Source organism: Setaria viridis, chromosome 1 (genome assembly GCF_005286985.2).
Source record: "Setaria viridis chromosome 1, Setaria_viridis_v4.0, whole genome shotgun sequence".
Taxonomy (NCBI): Eukaryota; Viridiplantae; Streptophyta; class Magnoliopsida; order Poales; family Poaceae; genus Setaria; species Setaria viridis.
In genome coordinates this window covers 320,429-341,124 of record NC_048263.2, presented here as the reverse complement: position 1 = coordinate 341,124, position 20,696 = coordinate 320,429, and the positions used below count along the sequence as shown (strand labels likewise).

The 20,696-nt window shown below is 48.4% G+C and overlaps 3 protein-coding genes across 3 annotated transcripts; 2 read left to right on the top strand and 1 right to left on the bottom strand.

Annotated features, from left to right (window-relative positions):
• Positions 1 to 334: 334 nt before the first annotated feature.
• Positions 335 to 2,250, top strand: LOC117865679 (uncharacterized). Its single transcript, XM_034749910.2, has one exon. The coding sequence runs from the start codon at positions 523 to 525 to the stop codon at positions 1,285 to 1,287; it is 765 nt and encodes a 254-aa protein (XP_034605801.1). The 5' UTR covers positions 335 to 522; the 3' UTR covers positions 1,288 to 2,250.
• Positions 2,251 to 2,878: 628 nt separating this feature from the next.
• LOC117846892 (putative pentatricopeptide repeat-containing protein At1g68930) lies at positions 2,879 to 3,583 on the bottom strand. Its single transcript, XM_034728016.1, has one exon. The coding sequence runs from the start codon at positions 3,581 to 3,583 to the stop codon at positions 2,879 to 2,881; it is 705 nt and encodes a 234-aa protein (XP_034583907.1).
• A 12,931-nt stretch (positions 3,584 to 16,514) lies between these two features.
• LOC117845458 (L-type lectin-domain containing receptor kinase IX.1) lies at positions 16,515 to 19,107 on the top strand. Its single transcript, XM_034726510.2, has 3 exons — positions 16,515 to 17,696; positions 17,809 to 17,958; positions 18,064 to 19,107. Exons 1-3 carry the CDS (start codon positions 16,793 to 16,795, stop codon positions 18,966 to 18,968), a joined length of 1,959 nt encoding a protein of 652 aa, XP_034582401.1. The 5' UTR covers positions 16,515 to 16,792; the 3' UTR covers positions 18,969 to 19,107.
• The last annotated feature ends 1,589 nt before the right edge of the window (positions 19,108 to 20,696 follow it).

The following is a 20,696-nucleotide window of genomic DNA, read 5'->3' as shown; positions in this document are numbered from 1 at the left end:
AAGGACGTCACCCATATTATGGACGGTAATAGGTTCTGTTTTCGCGTCGCGAATTAATTGAAAAGTTTTTGGAGCGTTGTGGTTTTTTTCTCTCTCACTAAATGAGATGTTAGGGGTCGCGAATTAATTGAAAAGTTTTTGGAGCGTTGTGGTTTTTTTCTCTCTCACTAAATGAGATGTTAGGGGTAGGATACAGAATTCTTTCGAGTTGCTCTGAGTCTGCCTGCCGGGATGCGGAACTTGCGAAGACAGAGAGCATGGGGAGGGAGACGAGGACAAGCAGAGACCGTTAAGAAAAGTTGCAACAGCCCACATGTAAAAGGCTGTACGCCACGTCACCCTCGTCCTCATCGATCGATCGAGCAGTCCATATCACACACCTGCACCACCATCGATCACCGCCACACCAGACTCTGCAGGGAATGAAGAAGCCATCCGTATCCGTATAAAGGACGAAAGCAGCAGCAGCACTGCACCATCGGAAACCTCATCAGTCTCCTCTGATCCTCTCCCACAGGGGCCATGGCGATGGCGCCGCAGGGGCAGGAGCAGGAACATGAGCAGCCGCACGGCCACCGCCCGGTTCCGACCAACAGCAACATGCCCGGCGGCGCGGCCGCTGCCAGCACCATCGCCACCAACCGCTGGGGCCCCTACTCGGCCGCCGGCGACTTCGCCCGCTACATGGCCGTCATCCTCGCCGTCCTGCCCGCCGGGCTCGCGCTCAACGCCGCCGTGCGCTACCTGCTCCGCTGCAGCCGCAGAGCCCGCCGGCAAGGCGGCGCCAGTGCCACGGAGGCGGACCCCGACCCCGACCCGGAGAAGGCCGCCCGTCCCCAACCCCCTCCGCCGCCCCCGGCCCTGGTGTACTCGGCGGCCGTGACGAAGCTGGCGGGCGCCGCGGCGGAGTGCGCCATCTGCCTCGCCGAGTTCGTCGACGGTGACACCGTGCGCGTCATGCCGGCCTGCGGCCACGGCTTCCACGCCCGCTGCATCGAGCGCTGGCTCGCGGGGGGACGACGCTCCTCCTTCCCGACATGCCTCGCGCCGCTGCTGCCCGCCGCCGCCGCCGCCGCCGCCGCCGCGACCGCCGGAGCCGCGGCCCAGCAGCATGCCGCCGCCGCCGCCGCCGCATCATCATCATACGTACGTACGTACGTATATATATGTATGTATGTATGTATGTATATGTATGTATGTAAGGCTCTTGTTTCTTTTTTCTTTTCTCTCTGTGTAAAAATTGATCTCAGTCAGCAGAGGAGAGAGGAAATTGAAGTGGATGGATGATTTTACTTGTCAATAACTAGTGTGGATTGCTGTTCTTTCAGCTAATTAAGCTCGATCTCGGTTGCTGCTGCTGAGAATCCAAAGGGAAACCATGATCATGATATGTAGCTGAAACAGCTAGCGGTTATTAGCTAGGATTTTGAAGCAGCTGAAGTTGGATGGGGCACACAGTGCTTTAGTATTTGTTTGGTAGCTTCTTCATTCGATCCTCATCTTATCACGACGTACGCATGACCAAATGCATTGTTGCTTTATGATCAGAAACACAACAAGGTGCAGGAACAAATCGAACGACGACGGTCATTTTCGGTCCCCCCAGTGCCCCCAGATGATTCCTCAGAAAGGTTGCCACAAGAGAAATGTCTCTGGACCTGATGTCCGCAGCTTCAGGAGTACCAACGGTCCTTACCTTCAGGTTGTCCTACAGTGCAATGTTCATCAGTAGCAGCACAAAAGCAAGCTGACTGATTCAGCTCTCGGTCCTTTCTGCACTGAAGAAGAAGACCAAGGCCATCTTTTTCCTAAACTGTCACAAACACGGATCAGTCATGGATGCTGTCGGCATTTCAAATTGAAAGCTGACTTGCTGCTGCTAATCTCCGAGCTTCAGAGCGATTGCTCCATGCATTATCCAGCTCGCACAATTCTGAAGCCCACCACAGTTTTTGCAGTTATGGCCTCTGTTCTTTGGTAGATAAAAGAGAGGTAGAAATTCAAGGATTTCAGATATGAAGATCATACAGCCAGAGACAGCCTCAGTCACATCTGAGCTGAATTCTATTCAAGAAGTGCCGTATCCTCCTTTCTGAGGAATCAGCTGGATCAGGCTTGGTGTACTAGTCTCATTGTGTAATTACCGGTTGCTTTTGTGTAAGCTACCCCTCTATTCTTCTGTAACTTTTCTAACTGTGATTTGAGTTGATAAAGAAATTATTCTGGTCGGTCACTGGCCTACAGAGCTAGTACCTGTCAATTGTTATCAGCACCTTCGGTATGCTCACAAGATAATGTTCTGCATGCCATAGCTGGAAACAGCTTCACACTTTGGCTGTCAGAAGGCATAACCATCGAAAATTAGGAAGCTGGTAGTTACTAATTTCAGCTTTCGTGCGTACCATCAAACAAATCTCCCAAAGAAGAATATAAAGCCAGCTGGTGGGCACAATATTCAATCCATGTAATTCCCAGTCAAACTTCACACTTGGATGAATGGTCAGAATCAAATAGGGTGCCATCACCAGAAGTCCCCACAAGAGCATAGGCCATTGCTGAGCTTGTGGAATCTGACAGCGTCCCTCACAAGAATATCACGGCCAGTTATCTTAGATATGAACTTTGTAGCATTGTGACAATCTACACAAACCCGCAGATTCTTGACGATACGAATCGGCATTTCCTGTGGAACAAATATTAATCCGAAGGCAATTGCAAGCTTCTCTCTGTGATGGCTGAGCATGTGAACCTGATCAGAATCTGCCGCATCATGCAACACTGAAACTGACATCAGGTTTGTATCCTTGTTCAACCATCTTAGAGTTGAGCCACTCGAGCTTTTCATAAATCCCCTTGGATGGAGAAGGGGCGAGACTGATCAATGAGACCGATCATCAGCTGAAAAGATGTGAACTTTATTCTTATATTTGATCCAGCTACAGCCTGGCTCCTTCATTCCACGCCTTAGCTGGGGAACCTCATTCCATTGACCTTTAGCAGCATGCATGCTCCACAGAAACAAGTAACTAGCCGGGTTCCGGGGATCAATCTCAGCAGCCCATTTGCTGATTTCCATATCACCACGCAGCCTGCAAGCACTCAGCAATGTGCCCCATCCAATTGCGTCAGGGCATACCGGCATTTGCTTTATGAACTCCTCAGCTTCTTTTAACCTCCCTGATCTGCTGTACAAGTCAATCATGCAGGTGTAGTGATCATCTACAGGCACAATACCATTGTCCTTCTGCATGGAATAAAAGTAGCCGCGTCCTTTCTCTACAAACCCAGCACGGCTACATGCAGAAAAGACACCAATAAATGTTACCCCATCAGGCTTGACGCCCTTTGACAACATCTTCTCAAACAAATCAATAGTTTCTTTCGCTTTCCCAAATTGAGGATACCCACAGACAAGGGCTGTCCAGTGTCCAGGAGACCTGATCGGCGGCAACATCGCGAAGGCACCATCGCGGTCGCGGCATCGAAGCCTTCGAGAGAAGCAAGTGACAGTTGGCAAGTACCTGCTGGCAATGGAGCCAGACCTGCACGTCGTGGATCCCCCGGGGGTAAGCTGCCTCACCATGGTGCGGCCACACCCATCCGATCCGATCCCGCAGTACGGACGGCACCTGGAGTCCGGCTTCGTCGCCGCCGCCCACAAGAGCTTGGTCGTCATCTACGTCACCAGGTACTCGGGATGGTACCTGGTCTTGGACTTGGCATCTTCCTCGCCGCGCAGCTTCACGATCCCCGGTATCGCCTACCCTGACTCTTACAGGTGCGCCGGCCCCGGGGCCACCGTCATCACGCCACTCCACCCTGGCGCCTTCGTCCTCGCCGAGCTGCTCTTGAGCCTCCGCTGCCCCATCAAGGGGCTTTCGTCGGTCATGCTCTGCTTCTGGAACTCCCATAGTTCGTCGTGGGACAAGAAGGCCGGCGACCTCCCCGCCCAGGTGTGCCACGTGTGGGAGGTTCACATGTCCTTCCCTGTCCAGAGCAGGAACCTCTTGTGCTGGGTCGATCTTCTCCCGGATTGCTACTCTGCAATCTCGATGAGGTCCACTCGGACTTGCACATGTCTTTCGTTCCGCTGCCCCCAAATAGCTGCGAAGAATTCGACCAGCAGCGGCTGCCGAACCCGCAAGACTTTAGACTTTCATCTACGAAAGTTGTGCATTCGATTTCTTGTTTCCTGGAGATAATACAATAGGCCGCTTATACTAAGGTCCTGTTTGGATCCCATAGCAAAACTTTAGTCCTGCACTTTTAGTCCATTTTTTTTCTATGAGGATCCAAACAGGTGGGCTAAAGTGAGCAAATAGCAAAAATCCGGGCTAAAGTTTTTTTCTCCCAAAGAGACCCTAAACTGGGCTAAAGTCCCTGGGGGTGGGCGCTGGACGCCCCCATACCCCCACTTGCCCATCCACCCCGCTGCTCTTTCCTGTACATGTGCATGGAGTCATTAAATGAGGGGCAAATCAGTTATTGTTTGATGAAAGTCTAAAGTTTAGCCCATGGATCCAAACAGTCCAGCAGGACTAAAGTTTAGGGGCTAAAGTTTAGCGCATGGACTAATGATCTAAACAACACCTAAAGATCACTCAAAGATAGATGTATGTTGGTTGTTAAATGTACTTACCGGCCAACCCTTCCCCTGCACCTAACTTTGGTGGTGCAGTTATTGCAAACTTTGCAATCAAGGAGAAGCTTTTTTCATCTAAGACCTTTCCAAGATAAACAACATAGCTGTCACAATTCATTATTCCTTTCTTTTCACAAGAATGTTCTACCATCATTTTTGCAGTGGTAGCGCACAAGTTCTGTTGCAGGGAAATGGACCTATCGTGAACCTTGACACAAAACTGTTATAAAAGAAATAAAATTAGCCCAAACTGAACACCCCTAGAGCAGATACTCTCCTTGTTGATGGTGACAAAATCAAATGTCGGGTGGTGTATTCACTGCTTCTGCCATCCCTCTCAAGGATTCCTCCCCTTGAGCGGCGTTGAATGGTGGTACGTGGAGCTCGGATGTACTGGAGGTGGCACCATCAGCTCCAAGGGAGGTCATTGTTTCTGGTGAGCTTTGGCTTGCACGTCCTTTCGCCGCCCTAAGTCCCCTTCCTGTTGCGCTGTCACTCAAATGGTGGGCAACGGCGGGACGACATAGCTACGAGGGGTGGGGCAAGGTGCAACGGTCACAGTGTAACTGACAAGTACGTTGTTCGGTGGAGACGCTAATCGGTGATCAATGGTTGTCTTTTGGTTGTGTCATGTTTTGTCTTTGAATTGTTTGTGAGTTGTGTTCCTGTCGTTCCTCTATTGTACTCTGGTGTTGTATCTACCACATCCCCTTCTACTTCCATCTTGGCTCTTGAAGCCATTGTAACCGCGTAAATGTTGTACCATCACCAGCTTGCCGGCATCTGTGGTAATATAATTCAAGTGGTCCCCCCTGACCTGTCAAAAAAATGTAGCCACTTTAATTTGCTGGGAAACCTTGAAACCGTTCTAGCTGAAACAGATTAGCTAGGACTTTGAAGCAGCTGAAGTTGGATGAAGCACAGTGCTTTAGTATTTGTTTGGTAGCTTCTTCATTCGATTCTCATCTCATCACGACGTACGCATGACCAAATGCATTGATGCTTTATGATCAAAAACACAACAAGGTAGCAGGAACAATCGAGCGACAATGGTCATTTTCGGTCCCCAGTGCCCTAGATTATCCAGATGGCCCCTCGTAATTGATTGTGTAGTACAAACAAATGAATGATTCCCGTTTCCCGTTTTCTCCACGACAAGGGTGACACATGTTGAAACATGCACAATGCAAGCTAGCATCATCATATCCAAGAGGTGGTTTCACATTTGATAGGAAATTTTGAAACCCTAGATATGCATGTATTCATGCATGGTTCAACAACAACTTAAGCATATATATATGCACATATATAGAGAATGGAAACACCAATTGTCAAAGGTATCTGGACTCCCGACTCCCGAGCGCTCCCGACGGGCGACTCGGGAGGCGAAACACGACTCCCCCAGTAGCCCGCCTCTCGCCTGACTCCGGCCAACAGCGGAGCCGAAGCCGACCCCCCGCGTCGTGTTCTCTTCCTCCCCTTTCCTCCTCCTCTCTCCCTCTCCACTCCCACTCCGCAAACCCTAGCACCGCCGTTGGCAGATCCACCTCCCCCGTGACCTGATCTACACGTCCACGGCGCGGGGCCCCTTCCCCGACGACGGCTACCACGTCCTCCCCCCCTTTTTTTCCGTCACTGCCTGGAGGTCAAGAGGGATGCCCTCCTCATCCTCCCCGTCTTGAACCGGAGTGGTCCTCGACTCAAACTCATCCTCTTCTCACAAGAATGGCTTCAGATCTGCAATATTAAATGTGGAACTAACCCCAAAGTCTACATGCAACTCAAGTTTGTATGCATTATCATTGATCTTCTCAAGAATTTTAAAAGGTCCATTAGCGTTTGGCATCAATTTTGACTTTCTCAATTTAGGAAATCGATCTTTATGCAAGTGTAACCAAACAAGATCACTAGGTTCAAAGGTTAAATGTTTCTTGCCCTAGCTACCATAAACTCTGTATTTGGCAAGTTACCATTGTTAGATCTGAAAGTTACCAAAGTTAGATCCTAACCTGTTCAGGAAGGACGAACTCAAGTTTTAAGATTAAAGACATCAGAGGATCCTTGAGCACAGAACAAAAACACCGAACAAATTATTGTGTATATACCTTGAGGTGTGTCAGCAACTCATGTTATCATGTATCTCTGTTAAATCTTTATCATATTTGTCCTCCGACTGTGTTTTATGTAAGAACTCTGGTTTGTAATCTATTTAAGTATTTCCAACTTGGTTTGTAAACTAAATCCGTGTACTCTATGTTTGTAAATTGAAATGCCATGTTGTATTGTCCGTGCTCACTTTCGTGTGAGACTTGCTGCATACTATTTTGATCAATGGAATCGGTGGTTAAATCGGGACGCTACTCGACAGACTGTCCAATTATATCGGTTGAAGTGCGATTGACATTTACTTCATTAATATGATAAGGGCCAGTGAGCTTCATTCGGTGTAATTGAGGTGTTTCTGCCACATAGGTCTTGCCCCCGTTAGAAGTCCAAACCCTTACAAATCCCATGTCCAAATATAACACCTAATTCGAGTCGAAATCGGTCTGGCCATCCTGTGAAACCGGTGTGACCGGTTTTCCTTGGTGTAGATATTCCCAAAGTCATAACTCCCCCATCCAATTTCTGAATCAAACGTTCTACATATGCATTTTGACCGTCTCAACGAGAGCTATGCAATGATAAAGTCCAACTTGCAATTTAAGCACACGAGCTAAACTGGTCTGACCGACCATGCTCTCTGCAGCAGTTAAGAAAGACCATGTAATGATGCTAATTTCACATGACAGAACGAAGAGATAGATCATCCAAAGCTTCAACTTCACATGATTCAGTTGCGGAGGTCAGCAAACTTAATCTTTTTTCCACTTGGCCCCATCCCAATTGCTTCCACCGCTCTCTAGCAGAAACAGACATACTTGTCAAAAATATAAACAGCCCTTTACCTACTTCAAAGGTGTTCTCACAAATGTAGGTTGCAGAACAAATATAAACGGCTCTTTCATTCAAAGAATAAAAGTTAAAACAAAGTTTGGAAGAAACACGGAGCATTATTATGTGCCAAATGAGTAAGTAAGGTTTTACTCCAACTGGATCAGCTACACAAAAAAAGCATAAAAAACGGTGGAATTGGAATTGATAAAACTAAGTGTGTTCTACATAGTGTTCTACCTGGTGATACTTTGAGCTCAGCTGGGAGGCGGCATCGAAGGTAATGCGGAAACGCGAACTTAACAATGTTCTTGGGAGATTTTGCTGGGTGGCGGAGATGACCCTGGTTTTGCGCGTGTCAACAGAAAGCAGGAACTGCACATTCCTAACCCAGTAGCCCTCGATTTGTTCCAGATCGCTCGGAATGACAAGTTAGACGACGCCATGTTCCTGCGTGCTCAGGTTAGGGAACAATGGTGTAACCGCGGCAAGCCCATGGAGATGTATGTCTCGTCTGCCCAGAGATCGTCTAGACGCAGCACCGTGTCCTTCGTCCAGCTAGTGGATGGCCCGTCAAGGTCCAGGGTGTAGGTGACGAGCGAGATTGGGGTGCCCTCCACGAAGCCATCCATGGCGAAAAACTTGATGGTGCCGTCAACACAAGCCATGGTGCGGAAGTCTTGCGGGTTCGGCAGCCGCTGCTGGTCGAATGCTTCGCAGCTGTTGGGGGGCAGCGGAACAAAAGACATGTGCAACTCCGAGCGGACCTCGTCGAGATCGCAGAGCAGCAACCCGTGGAGAAGATCGACCCAGCACAAGAGGTTCCTGCTCTGGACAGGGAAGGACATGTGAACCTCCCACTCGTGGCACACCTGGACGGGGAGGTCGCTGGTCTTGTAGTCCCACGCCCACGACGAACTATGGGAGTTCCAGAGGCAGAGCATGGCCGACGAAAGCCCCTTGCTTGGGCGGCGGAGGCTCAAGAGCAGCTCGGCGAGGAAGAAGGCGCCAGGGTGGAGTGGCGTGATGACGGTGGTCCCGATGCCGGCGATACCGGGGATCGTGAAGCTGCGCGGCGAGGAAGATGCCAAGTCCAAGACCAGGTACCATCCCGAGTACCAGGCGCCGGCGTAGATGGCGACCAAGCTCTTGTGGGCGGCGGCGACGAAGCCGGAGTCCAGGTGCCGTCCGTACTGTGCGATCGGATCGGATGGGTGTGGCCGTACCATGGTGAGGCAGCTTACCCCCGGGGGATCCACGACCTGCAGATCTGTCTCCATGGCCAGCAGGTACTTGCCAACTGTTGCTTCCTTGTCTTCAAGGCTTCGATGCCGCGACCGCGATGTTGCCGCCGACCACCCCCGGTGCTTCTTCTCCGAGCGGCTCTGCCTCTAAGGGATGGTCGCGGAAGAAAACGGAGCGGTCAAGCACGACGCGAGCAGGGGCCATGGCGCAAAGAATTGGTAGGGTAGGCTTGTTGGATTGGATCTATCGAAGAAGATGGCGGCAGCGGCGGAGGAGCCTCATATTTGACGGTGTATGCCGGGCGGGATTGGACTCTGCTTTCGCTTGGGCCTCAAAGGGATATGTTTAGTATGGGCCGACTAAACATATGGGCCAACCAATGCATGCGGCCCATTTGCATTACCATTTGTGTGAGCTGGTCAGAGGTGATCCAGCAATACGTCCACGGACCATATTTGACCGTAGTGCTTCGCGGTCACGCAAAAGCATTCGGAAAGCTACTTTCTTTACGATGGGTCGGTCAGACCAGTTTAGGTTTGCAAGTTGGACTTCATCGTTGCATAACTCTCGTTGAGACGATTAAAACACATATATAGAACGTTTGATTCGGAAATCGGATGGGAGAGTTATGACTTTGGAAATATCTGCACCAAGGAAAACTGGTTAGAACGGTTTCACAGGGCGGCCCGGTCGGTTTTGGTCCCGAATTAGGAGTTGTATTTTGACATGGGATTTGTAAGGGTTTCGAATCCTAATGAGGGCAAGACCTATGTGACAGAAACACCTCAATTACACTGGATGAAGCTCACTGGCCCTTATCATATTAATGAAGTAAAAGTCAATCACACTTCAACCGATATAATTGGACTGTCGAGTAGCGCCCCGATTTAACCACCAATTCCATTGATCGAAACAATACGCAACAAGTCTCACGTGAAGGTGAGCACAAACGATACAACATGGCATTTCAGTTTACAAACATAGTGACGGGTTCATAGACCTGGGGTCCCCAACTGCACCGTTTCCCTAGGCGCTCGGTGTCGGTGTTTTAGACCGGCGACCCGCCTAGAGGGTACCCTAGGTGGTCTTTTGTGCGGTAAGGATCGTCGAGAATCAAGGAATCAATGGTGACGCAAGGAACACGATTTAGACAGGTTCGGGCCGCTAGATCGTGTAATACCCTACGTCATGTGTGTTTGTTCGTATTGATCTTGGATGAGCTGGAGTTGTTCTGTTGGTGCGAGTTGGGAGCTCGTAGCTGCTGCAGAGTCAGACACGAAATAAATATATGATCCAACAAGTCTTTTGCTACATTCAGCTAGTTCAATGCAGTGCGTGTAGGGGGTGGGTGTTGAAATATGCAATGCATACTTGGAAGATTCTAAACGATTGTGGAGATCTGAACGTTGCCATGTATAAGGATAAGATCACGGCAAGGTAAGAAGGTTCTAGAGAATTGGAGAGAATGCATGAGCCATGATTGTCATACTTCATGGTGAAGTGTAGAATACTATAGAACTAGATATTTTAGCATGGTAGAAATATAAGAAACTAGATAAGGATGAGGAGGGTTCTAGAGTTAGGATATTTTGTATTAAAGAGTGTGGAAGTTGCCACATGGCAACGCCACAATGATCATGAGCACTTATGAATAGAGGTGCTTCACTGCCTCCTAGCCGATTTCTCAATAGTGAGCAAGACTAATTATTAACATATACATGTAGAATGTAGTATAATTATTAGCATATATACATGTAGAACGTAGAATAATAGCCAATTCGCTCTTCCATCGGAATAGTTTTGCAAAACTCACTCAACCTTATAGCATCATCTTTACAGGTTTCCACCACAAGTATATACCAATCGTACTAGAGAAATGGACTAGCAGCTGAAAAATGTATGCAAAAAGAAAAACACTTGTTAAAAAAGTGAAAAAGCAAAACATTTTTGGTTCAATATTTTTGCTTCTGCATTCTATAAAAAGCAAACACTAATTTTAGATACCAAAAAGAAAACACTTGTTAAAAGAGTGAAAATAAGTTCTTTTTATCAAAAAGAAAACATAACAAGGGTGAAAATAAGTTCTTTTTTTAAAGCATGCAAATATACAATGTAAAAATAAGACATAAGATTATACCTCATCACCAAACATTCTTTGTAGAAGTTTTATGTTTGGTATTTCATGTCCCTCTTTTATCATTCTAACTTCAGCATCCCTATCCTGAAAAAAGAACAAACACAAATTATAGAAAAAATAATAATCACACAATCATATTGTACAAATCAAAATTGAATAGCAAATACCTTTATTTTTTTCCAATGCTTCACATAACTCCTAATCTTGTCAGCATCTTTTCTTTCAGAATGTATAACTCATCCTTTGTGAACTTGAGCTTGGGATTAGGCTCAATGTTATTTAATTCCATTATTTCTACGCAACAGGTGCATAACACTTGCTTAGCAATTGGATCCCATATAGTTTTCTTATCCACCTGCCACCATCAGAAAAGATCAATACATTAATACAAGTCAAATCAAATCTGAGGGAAATGACCTCGTTCCAAAGAACACTCAAAAGTATTAGCTCCATTACTCACCCTAAACCCAAGCTCCTTCCTCTGCGGAAGCTTCCGCAGGTCAATCACATCAGTCGGACTGTTCCAAGAGAAAAATTAGGAGTGCATGTCTATTGTGCATACAAAACACTAAACAAAAAAATATAGGAAGTCACCTTGAGATGGTGATCACTAATAACATCTGATAGAAAGACTCGTAACCGGTTTGATAACATTTTTTATAGTACCTTGTAAACCACGTTACATAAGCTTATAAGCTTATAGGTCGAAACTGGGAAACCAGCGTAGGATTATTTACCTTTGGGATCAACACAATAGTGGTGTCATTCCACCCCTCTGGTATATTTGTCGTGTTTACAGCCTCCATTACTTCCAACACCAAATCTTCTCCCAGTAACTCCCAATATTTTTTATAGAATACCGCATGCATCCCATCTGGTCCGGGTGCCTTCAAATCACCAATTTGGAACAACACTCTCTTTATCTCCTCTGCTGTGAACGGCCTTATCAACTCCGTATTCATGTCCTGAGTGACTGAACGTTTGACATCTAACAATACACTCGGATCGGGATTGCCTACTTCTGATGTAAATAGAGTCTCAAAATAGCTTTGGACAATATTGCACATCGTACCTCCATCTTCGTGTCTTGTACCATTGTCATCCATCAGGCCCTTGATTGTGTTTTTCTTCCTCCTCTTGGTTGCGAAGTTGTGGAAAAAACTTGTGTTTCTATCTCCCTGCTTGAGCCAATTTGCTCTAGCACGTTGGAACCAATGGATTTCCTCTTGTTCTAACATCTATTCCAGTCGTACCATGACTTCTTTCTGTGATTCTGTATTAGCAGCCGTCATTGGCCCCCTTTTCAACCTCTCAAGTTCCCTCTTTAGATCAGATATCCTTTTGGCCGGAGCCTTTAGGACATCTTTATCCCATTTGTGTAGTTCTTCGTGGACATTGTTTATATAGAATAGGGCGACCAGGCCGTTCGTGCCAAGCGCCTAGTGTTTAATTGCGTGCCCATTTGCATGCCAGGCCTATATATGGACCTAATCAGGTCTTTTTTCCATGTGCCTCTAAAGTTTAGCTGGTTAAATTTTGCTGCTAAGAATTTAAATAGGTCCAGCGAAAACTCAGCTAAATTTTAACTAAAAAAAACTTTAGCCATATAGCTAGTCAAGAGTAGCTAAGACCAGCTAAATATGATCAAAGATAAAAATACCCCTACGGGTTTAGCAAAACTGCCACAGCATTAACTCATGAAGAGGGCCGCCAGCAATACAGGAAGGGTAGCATGGTCACTTATTTTCAACAACTAGCAATTACCTAACCTTTAGCAAGTTAAAAAGGCTTCAATCTTTGATACAAACATTACCCATCTTTTGATCGGTAACCGCACAAATTAGTTTGCTTACCTGCATAGGAGTTATGGTATGGTAGATGGTAGAGTTACCACTCTCCTTTTCCTCCTCAGTCCTCCACACACTAAAACACATACAATCCTCGCAGAAATTCACGGTATTTCTAAGAGGATCACACAGATACATTATTCTTATTCACTTATTGCATTTTCATTTGTTATATGCAAAGCAAAGTTAAAAAGGAAACAAGTCCCACATATGTAAGCTCTGAAACTCAATACTGTTACAGGATGAAAAGAAACTGAAGAATCCCCATTGACCTAAAGCATCGTGACAATGCTTCACCAAAAAGCTTGTAGAATTTTAAAGTAAAATACTGAATTCACGTGACAATAAATCTGATAAATAGTGCAATGTGACATTACCTCTTAATATCTCATAAATAGTGCAAAAAATTATTTCTTTCCCCATTGCCATGTACTGTACCATTCTTTGATTTGTAATCGCTGCCGGTGGAGTGCGTTTGTGTTTCCTGTCCTACCTGTAGATTATTAGCCTGCATGTAAAAACTAACATCTCGTTTGTTTGGATTAATGTGTATTGGTTGAGTGTTGAATGATGGAATTAGAGGTATTTTACGGTTTATTTTAATTCGAATTAGAGAATAAAACATCGTGTCTCGACTGTCGATTCCCAGTAAGGGACGCTGTCAGATTCCCAGTGTTGTAAGGGACGCTGTCGATTCCCAGTAGCCCACTGCGAGTTCCCGACCCCGACGAGGGTGACCGGCCGCTGACGGACACCGAGATGGTCAGCCTCTGCTCCGAGATCCTCAACGGCGGCACGGACACGACGGTCACCCTGGTGGAGTGGATCATGGCCGAGCTGGTGAACCACCCCGACGTCCAGGCCAAGGTGCACAACGAGGTGAAATCCAACGACAGCGGCGACATGCAGGCGATGCCGTACCTGAAGGCCGTGTGGACGGCGGCGCGGGAGTTCCGGCCGGAGAGGTTCCTGGACGGCGGCGAGGGCTACGGCATGGACATCACGGGGAGCAGGGAGATCAAGATGATCCCGGGGATGCAGGCCTTCCCGCTCTGGCAAATTGACCTGCCTGTAACGTTTGGGGACCGTGCAAACTTTCGCACAGAGATCCTAACCTTCGACATGGTAGACTTTGAGGGGTACTACCAACCATTTTTGGACGCCCATGCTATGCGCAGTTCATGGCGGTCCCGAACTACACTTACCTCAAGCTGAAGATGTCAGGCCCGAACGGCACCATCATTGTGAGCAGTCCTTTCCCGCACGCCTACACATCTCGAGCATGCCACCGGTCTCGCCAACTCCGAAGAGCTCTAGAGGCTCCGGAAAGAGGTCGCTCCGACCATGCCTGGCTACAACAAGCTGACCACCGCGAGCGCGTTCAGCCTGACTGACGAGACCAAGGCTCAAAACCCGATAAGCAGCGCCTTTGCCGCTTCGACGATGGGAGCTTTGGTAGAGGGAGATAGGGGTAATCTTTGTTTGATTTTTTTTTGCTATCCTAGTTTGGATTGTGCTAAGGAGTGGCTTGTAACCGAACATGGTAAAGTAATTTAAAAATTTATTTCGTGCCATCTTGTGCTATCCTCTTGGAATCTGAAATTTATCTTTTTCGGTATTTTCGACGGTATTTTTGGGGGTTTCTTCGTTCTTCGCGATTCGCGGTGATTTGGGACATTTTGAGTCGAACCGATTGTTTTTAGACGAACTGGGACGTGAGTTGAACCCTTCCACCGATAAAATTTGATTGAAACCTTACGAGCTCATAGATCGGGGTGATTCATTTTTTAGAGTTGCAAATGTGGTGTTCGTCACGTGATCTGATTTAGCTTTCCTATTGCATTGTGATTGCTTGGTTCAATTTTGATGATAGTTGGTTGTGATTTGATCAAGAATCGATCGAATCTGTGTTCGTGGGTTCGTTTATGGAGTTCTATCCTACAGGTCGCGGACAGTCCGCCCAAGAGCTCAGACTATCTATCAGGGCCGGACCGTCCGCTCTGAGTGCTGCTGACCGTCCGCTTTTGGAGTTGTTTTGCGTGACTCTTCGGTCCGCGCTTCTGTTCTTTCGCGCAGGGCATCGCGAGCAGGCAGCCACGCGCACGCAAGCGCACCAGGCTCAGCGCAGCGGGAGTACGTGCAGCAGGTCGCACGCAGGCCGGTGGCACCAGGTTCTCGCGAGCGCAGCAGGCCGGCGAGTGCAACCAGACCTGCAGGCAAGCAGGCAGGCCAGGAGGCGCTGCAGGCGAGCTGGCCGGCAGACAGGTCACAAGCACCAGCGGTAGGTGGAGGTAAGCAAAAGTGAATTGTCACTTTCATACTGCAGTGTCCAATGATTAGCGAATCATTGCCTGTTTAAATGGAGTAGCTAGCAAAGCTTTGCATGATTCGGCCGGCTGTAGCAGCTCTTGTTTTATTCAGTGAGCTCATCCTTTGTTTTCCAGCAGCAGAGCAGACTAGCAATGGTTGCAGAGTAGCTCAGCTAATTTTATGCTACTTGTGATTCATAAGCAGCCACCACAGCTACCTCTAACACTGCAAGGCCGCTGTGCAGTGACCCCAACCGCTCATAGACAAAATTGGAGGTCGGCTACCAGGTTGGAAAGGAAAGATGTTATCGCTGGCAGGACGAGAGACACTTGTTAAAAGTGTGCTAACGTCCCAACCAATCTACCACCTCACGGTCTTCCCGATACACAAATGGCTCATAAAACAGATTGATCGATTGCGGCGAGGTTTTCTTTGGAAAGGAGAAGAACCGGAGAAAGTCCATGGGGGACACTGCTTGGTTAACTGGACAACAACATGTATGCCAAAGGAGTGGGGAGGATTGGGCATTTTGGACATAGAAAGACTAGCAAGGGCCCTTCGGCTAAGGTGGTGTTGGTTTCAATGGAAAAATGATAATAAACCATGGAAAGGACTTGATATCCCCTGTACCAAAGCTGATAGGGAGCTTTTCAATGCTTCAACAATAGTGACAGTGGGCAATGGCAAGAAGGCTTCTTTCTGGCACTCCTCTTGGATTAATGGATCAGCTCCCAAAAACATTGCACCGAAACTCTTTCAGAAATCTAGACGAAAAAATCTCACAGTCGCAAAAGCGCTAGAGAACAACTATTGGTTGGATCAAATCTGCCCCCTCACAACCGGAGAGGAAATACGAGAGTATGTCCAATTATGGGAGGAAATCAACGCGCAACAGCGCAACCCAGATTTTGATGATGACATCAAATGGCGCTGGACAGCGGACGGCGAATACTCATCCAAAAGTGCATACCTCATCCAGTTGCAAGGACGAACAAAGCAAATGAACATTACTCCGGTGTGGAAAGCAAAAGCAGAACCCAAATGCAAGATATTTGCCTGGATTCTCTTACATAGGAAAATTCTTACGGCAGATAATTTAGCAAAAAGGGGATGGCCGCACAATCTGATCTGTAAACTTTGCAACACTGAGCCGGAAACGCTGACACATTTATGCAAAAATTGCACTTACACCGCAACGGTCTGGAACAAGTTGGTAACATGGTTTACCCTACAGCATCTATCAGTCACAAACGGACCATCTTCGATTCACAGATGGTGGAAAAAAAGCCGAAAACTCATATCAACACAGAACAAATCACTTTTTGATGGATTGATCATATATTTTTGGTGGAACATATGGAAGGAAAGAAACCGTAGGACATTTAATCATCAAAGCAAGACCGAGGAGGAGGTAGCTTATCTCATAAAGGAAGACCACCAGCAACTACAGCTTTCCAAGCACAGTGCAGGCCGAAACCCCCTGCAATTTTCCTGAGTTGTTCAGTCGTTTTTTCTTTTTCTCTCTGTTTTTTAGAGGAGTATCAGTTGTTCTTTGCCTAGTAGGGGGACGGTTGGCCCTGCTAGTTGTATTTTCTTTTTTTTTCTGCTTTTTCATCTAATAAAAATTCGGCAAAGCTCTTGCCGTCCGTTCAAAAAAAAATCTCTCGACCTCCATAAATGCTTGGCCCATGCTATAGTCTTTCTTGCCAACGGAAAAAACCCCAGCTAGCTGCCTGTAACGAAGAGAGCAGAGCGACATTGCTCTTCTCCTGCTGCCCAACCATGGCCTATCGAAGAGCTTCCCTCTTCCTCCTCCTCGCAACAACTGCTCACTTGTGCTTCATGTCTCCTCACAACACCGCTGCTGCTGTGTCTTTCAGCTACAACTTCGCCAAGGCGAGCGACCGAGATAAACTCTGGTGCGCCAACGACAACTCCTCTTACACCGGCGACGGAATCAGTATTACAAAGATGAACAAATGGAGCACCGGCCGTGTGGCCTACAAGGAGGCGGTGCGCCTATGGGACGACCGCACCGGCGAGCGAGCCAGCTTCCACACGAGCTTCTCGTTCGCCATCGGGCGAAGCGGCAGCGGTGACAACAACACAGGGGCCGATGGCATGGCGTTCTTCGTCGGGCCTTTCCCCCCGAGCCTGCCACAGGACTCGGACGGCGCCTTCCTCGGGCTCTTCCCTAACAACAAGTCGGCGCAGGGAACCATCGGCGTGGAGTTCGACACGTTGTGGAACGCAGCACCGGCAGATTGGGAACCTAATGACATCACCACCGACCACGTCGGCATCGAGGTGGGCAACATCTGGAACATTGCCAACTACACCAAGGACTTGCCAAGCGGGAGCCTCTCTGGCCCCATGGAGGCGAACATCGCGTACGACGCGGGCTCCAAGCTGATGTTGGTGACCCTGCGACTGGCCAACGGGAGTAGCGTCAGCGTCCAAGCGGCGTTGGACTTGAAGGACGTTGCAGGACTGGGTCCAGACGCGGCCGTGGGATTTTCGGCGGCCACCGGGGGCCTGTTCGAGTCGCATCAGCTACTTTCCTGGTCTTTCAGCTCAACAGGTACTATTTTGGAACGGAGGGCTCTCTCACGCGCGCTCTCCCTCTCTGAATCTCTGATAGATGAGCACTTGCTTAACATAAATTATACTGTTGTTGATGCGCTGACGTACAGATCTACCAAGTAATAAGACCGGCCAGCTACGGGTAATACTACTGCTGTCTGCTGCGAGTGCATTATTATTGACCGGTTTAGTGGCTGCTCTCCTTTGCTATATCATGCGTAGACCGCGCCAGGACCAGGATATCCCCGTAGATTTGCAAGGTAAAAGATATCATCTTGCGTTGTTCCAGTTTAATTTCCTACTAAATCAAACTGGTCAACGAGCGAGTCAAAAAGAAGTTTTCATTTATTCGTTTTTTTTTACAGTGGCAAGAAGATTCTCCTACAACGAGCTGTCTGCGGCGACCAGCAATTTCTCCAAGGACAGGAAGCTCGGCGCGGGCTCCTTCGGGGAAGTGTACAGGGGGGAGCTGCAGGATCCGCGCATGCCGCCGGTTGTGGCAGTGAAGAAGTTGACAAGGCTGATGGAGCAGACCAGGAAGGACTTCGTCACCGAGATCAACACACTGGGCCAGCTCAGCCATCGGAACCTTGTGAAGCTCCTCGGCTGGTGCAGCGGCGGCGAGCTCCTTCTCGTGTACGAGCTGGTAACGAATGGGAGCCTCGAGGAGCACCTCCACGGGTCGGAGAGGCTGCTGACATGGCCGGAGAGGTACAAGATCGTGCTGGGCATCGGCGCCGCCATAGACTACCTCCACAACGGCTTTCGGAACCGCATCCTGCACCGGGACATCAAGCCGAGCAACGTGATGCTAGACGACGCCTTCGACGCCAAGCTCGGCGACTTCGGGCTCGTGAGGCAGCTGGTCGACCCCGAACAGGGTTCCCTCGGAGGCACGGGCATGATCGGGACCAGGGTATACATGGATCCCATATGCATCACCAGCGACACGGTGAGCACAGCGTCCGACATGTACAGCTTCGGCGTGCTGCTACTGGAGATCGCCGCGGGCATGAAGCCGGCCTTGGTGCAGGGAGCAGCAGCAAGAGATCACCTCTCAAACACCCTCGTCGAAGCTGTCCGGGAATCTTACGCTAGGGGTGCGGTCCTCGTCATGGCCGACAAACGGCTCAAGGGCAACTTCAACAGCAGCCAGATGGAGCGTGTGCTGGCCGTTGGCCACTTGTGTGTCGAGCTGGAACGCCAGCACCGCCCGAATATCAAAAGAGCCATCAACTTGCTCTCGGATCCCAGCCTTCCGTTATTATAGGATAGAAAATGATTACTTGGCGAGTTAACACTGTATAAACCAACCATTGCTTTCTAAGTTTCTATGATCCGCTAGAATCAGGCCGTCAATTTTGTAATTTTCTTTTTTGCATTTATCTGCTGATGAATTGGCTGCTTGACAGATTCATTCATTTTAACTAGGGCATTGGTTAGGCCAAACAGCATTAGACAGGCAATTTAAGCAAGAAAAAAGGGGGATTGGGGGAGGTTTACAGCGGGCTTTTGCTATGTTACGTTGAAGTGAAGATAGAACACCAGGTTTCCACGAGTAACCGTTCTTCTCGTCGCAATCTCTGGCTCCAGAGGCGGGCTTCGTCCCTGCATGAGATCCAAAACCGCGCTATTGACGGGGGAGCGCTAGAAAACAACTTCATTGCGGGATTTCTAGAGATTCCAGGTTAGCAGAATGATAAAACTGAAGAAGTGAAGTTCAGCGACTATTGTCGGACGAGGAATAGTCCACAAGTTTTGAGTTGAGGCCCCCTGTGTGTCCATCCCTAGCGAGTTCCAGACTTGAGCCGTGAAAGGGCAACTGAGGATTATGTGGTTGATGTCCTCCACTGCTCTGCACAGCTCGCACGAGGGGCTGTCGATGATGTTATTTCTGAAGAAGTTTGCCCGACAGTTTATCCGATCCTGAACCAACAGCCAAATGAAGAATTGTACACGGGGAGGAGCTCTATTGCACCAAACATACTTTGCAAAGGTGCATGGAGGGGATCCTTGGGTTGCTAAGATTTTCCTGTATGCGGTGCCTGAACATACGGAGTTCCAGAAATTAGGTTGCTGCGCTGCCGATCTTCCCCTTCCCTGAGCCTGACCTGATTGAGCATTCCATTCAGTTCAGATAACTCTTCTCTTGCCAAGCGCGTCAGGCATGGCACCAGATAGTTTTCCAGGCCCTCTCTCACAACCAATGCAACAGATGCATCCGTTCTCTCAACGTGGGAGTAGAGTGCAGGGAAGAGCAGCTCCGGCCAACACTGAGCCATTGGTCATGCCAGAAGCTTGTAGTTTCTCCATTGTGTAATTCAGCCAAGGTAGCAGCACGATATAAGGGGAGCAAGCTCTGCAGACTTGCCCAATGTACCTCGTCAATTTCCCCATTTAGAGTGACCATGTTGGTGTGCCCACGCGCCCAGAGTGCCCATGAAGACCATTCAGGATGGAAGAGACGGTGTACCGATTTTAACAGCAGACTCTTGTTTTGAGCGGCCAGATCCTTAATACCAAGCCCACCCTGTTCCTTTGGTTGGCAAGCTCGCTCCCAAGCAACTAGGCATCGTGCATCACTCACACTTTCTTCCCCAGACCACAGAAAGCTTCGTTGACGGTGGTTCATACCTTCAATGACTCCAGGAGGGAGTAGGATGGCCGACATTGCATAGGTTAGTTGGCTGTCCATCACAGAGTTGATCAATACTGCTCTTCCTATTGGGTTAAGGAGGCAGGCATGCCACCCACTGAGCTAGTGGTCTGCTCTCGCGATCATGGGACTGAAAGCTGCTAGGTTCAACTTTTCATTGGATAAAGGCAGCCCTAGGTATGTTTGAGGGAAGGGTCCCACCTGACAGCCAGGATGGATTGCAGACTTGTTGTCAGTGCACCGTCGATGTTCATTGGGATCATAGTGATTTTGTGGAAGTTGATATGCAACCCAGTGTAGGAAGAAAACTTGTCCAGCACCTGTTTCAGAGCATGCACACCA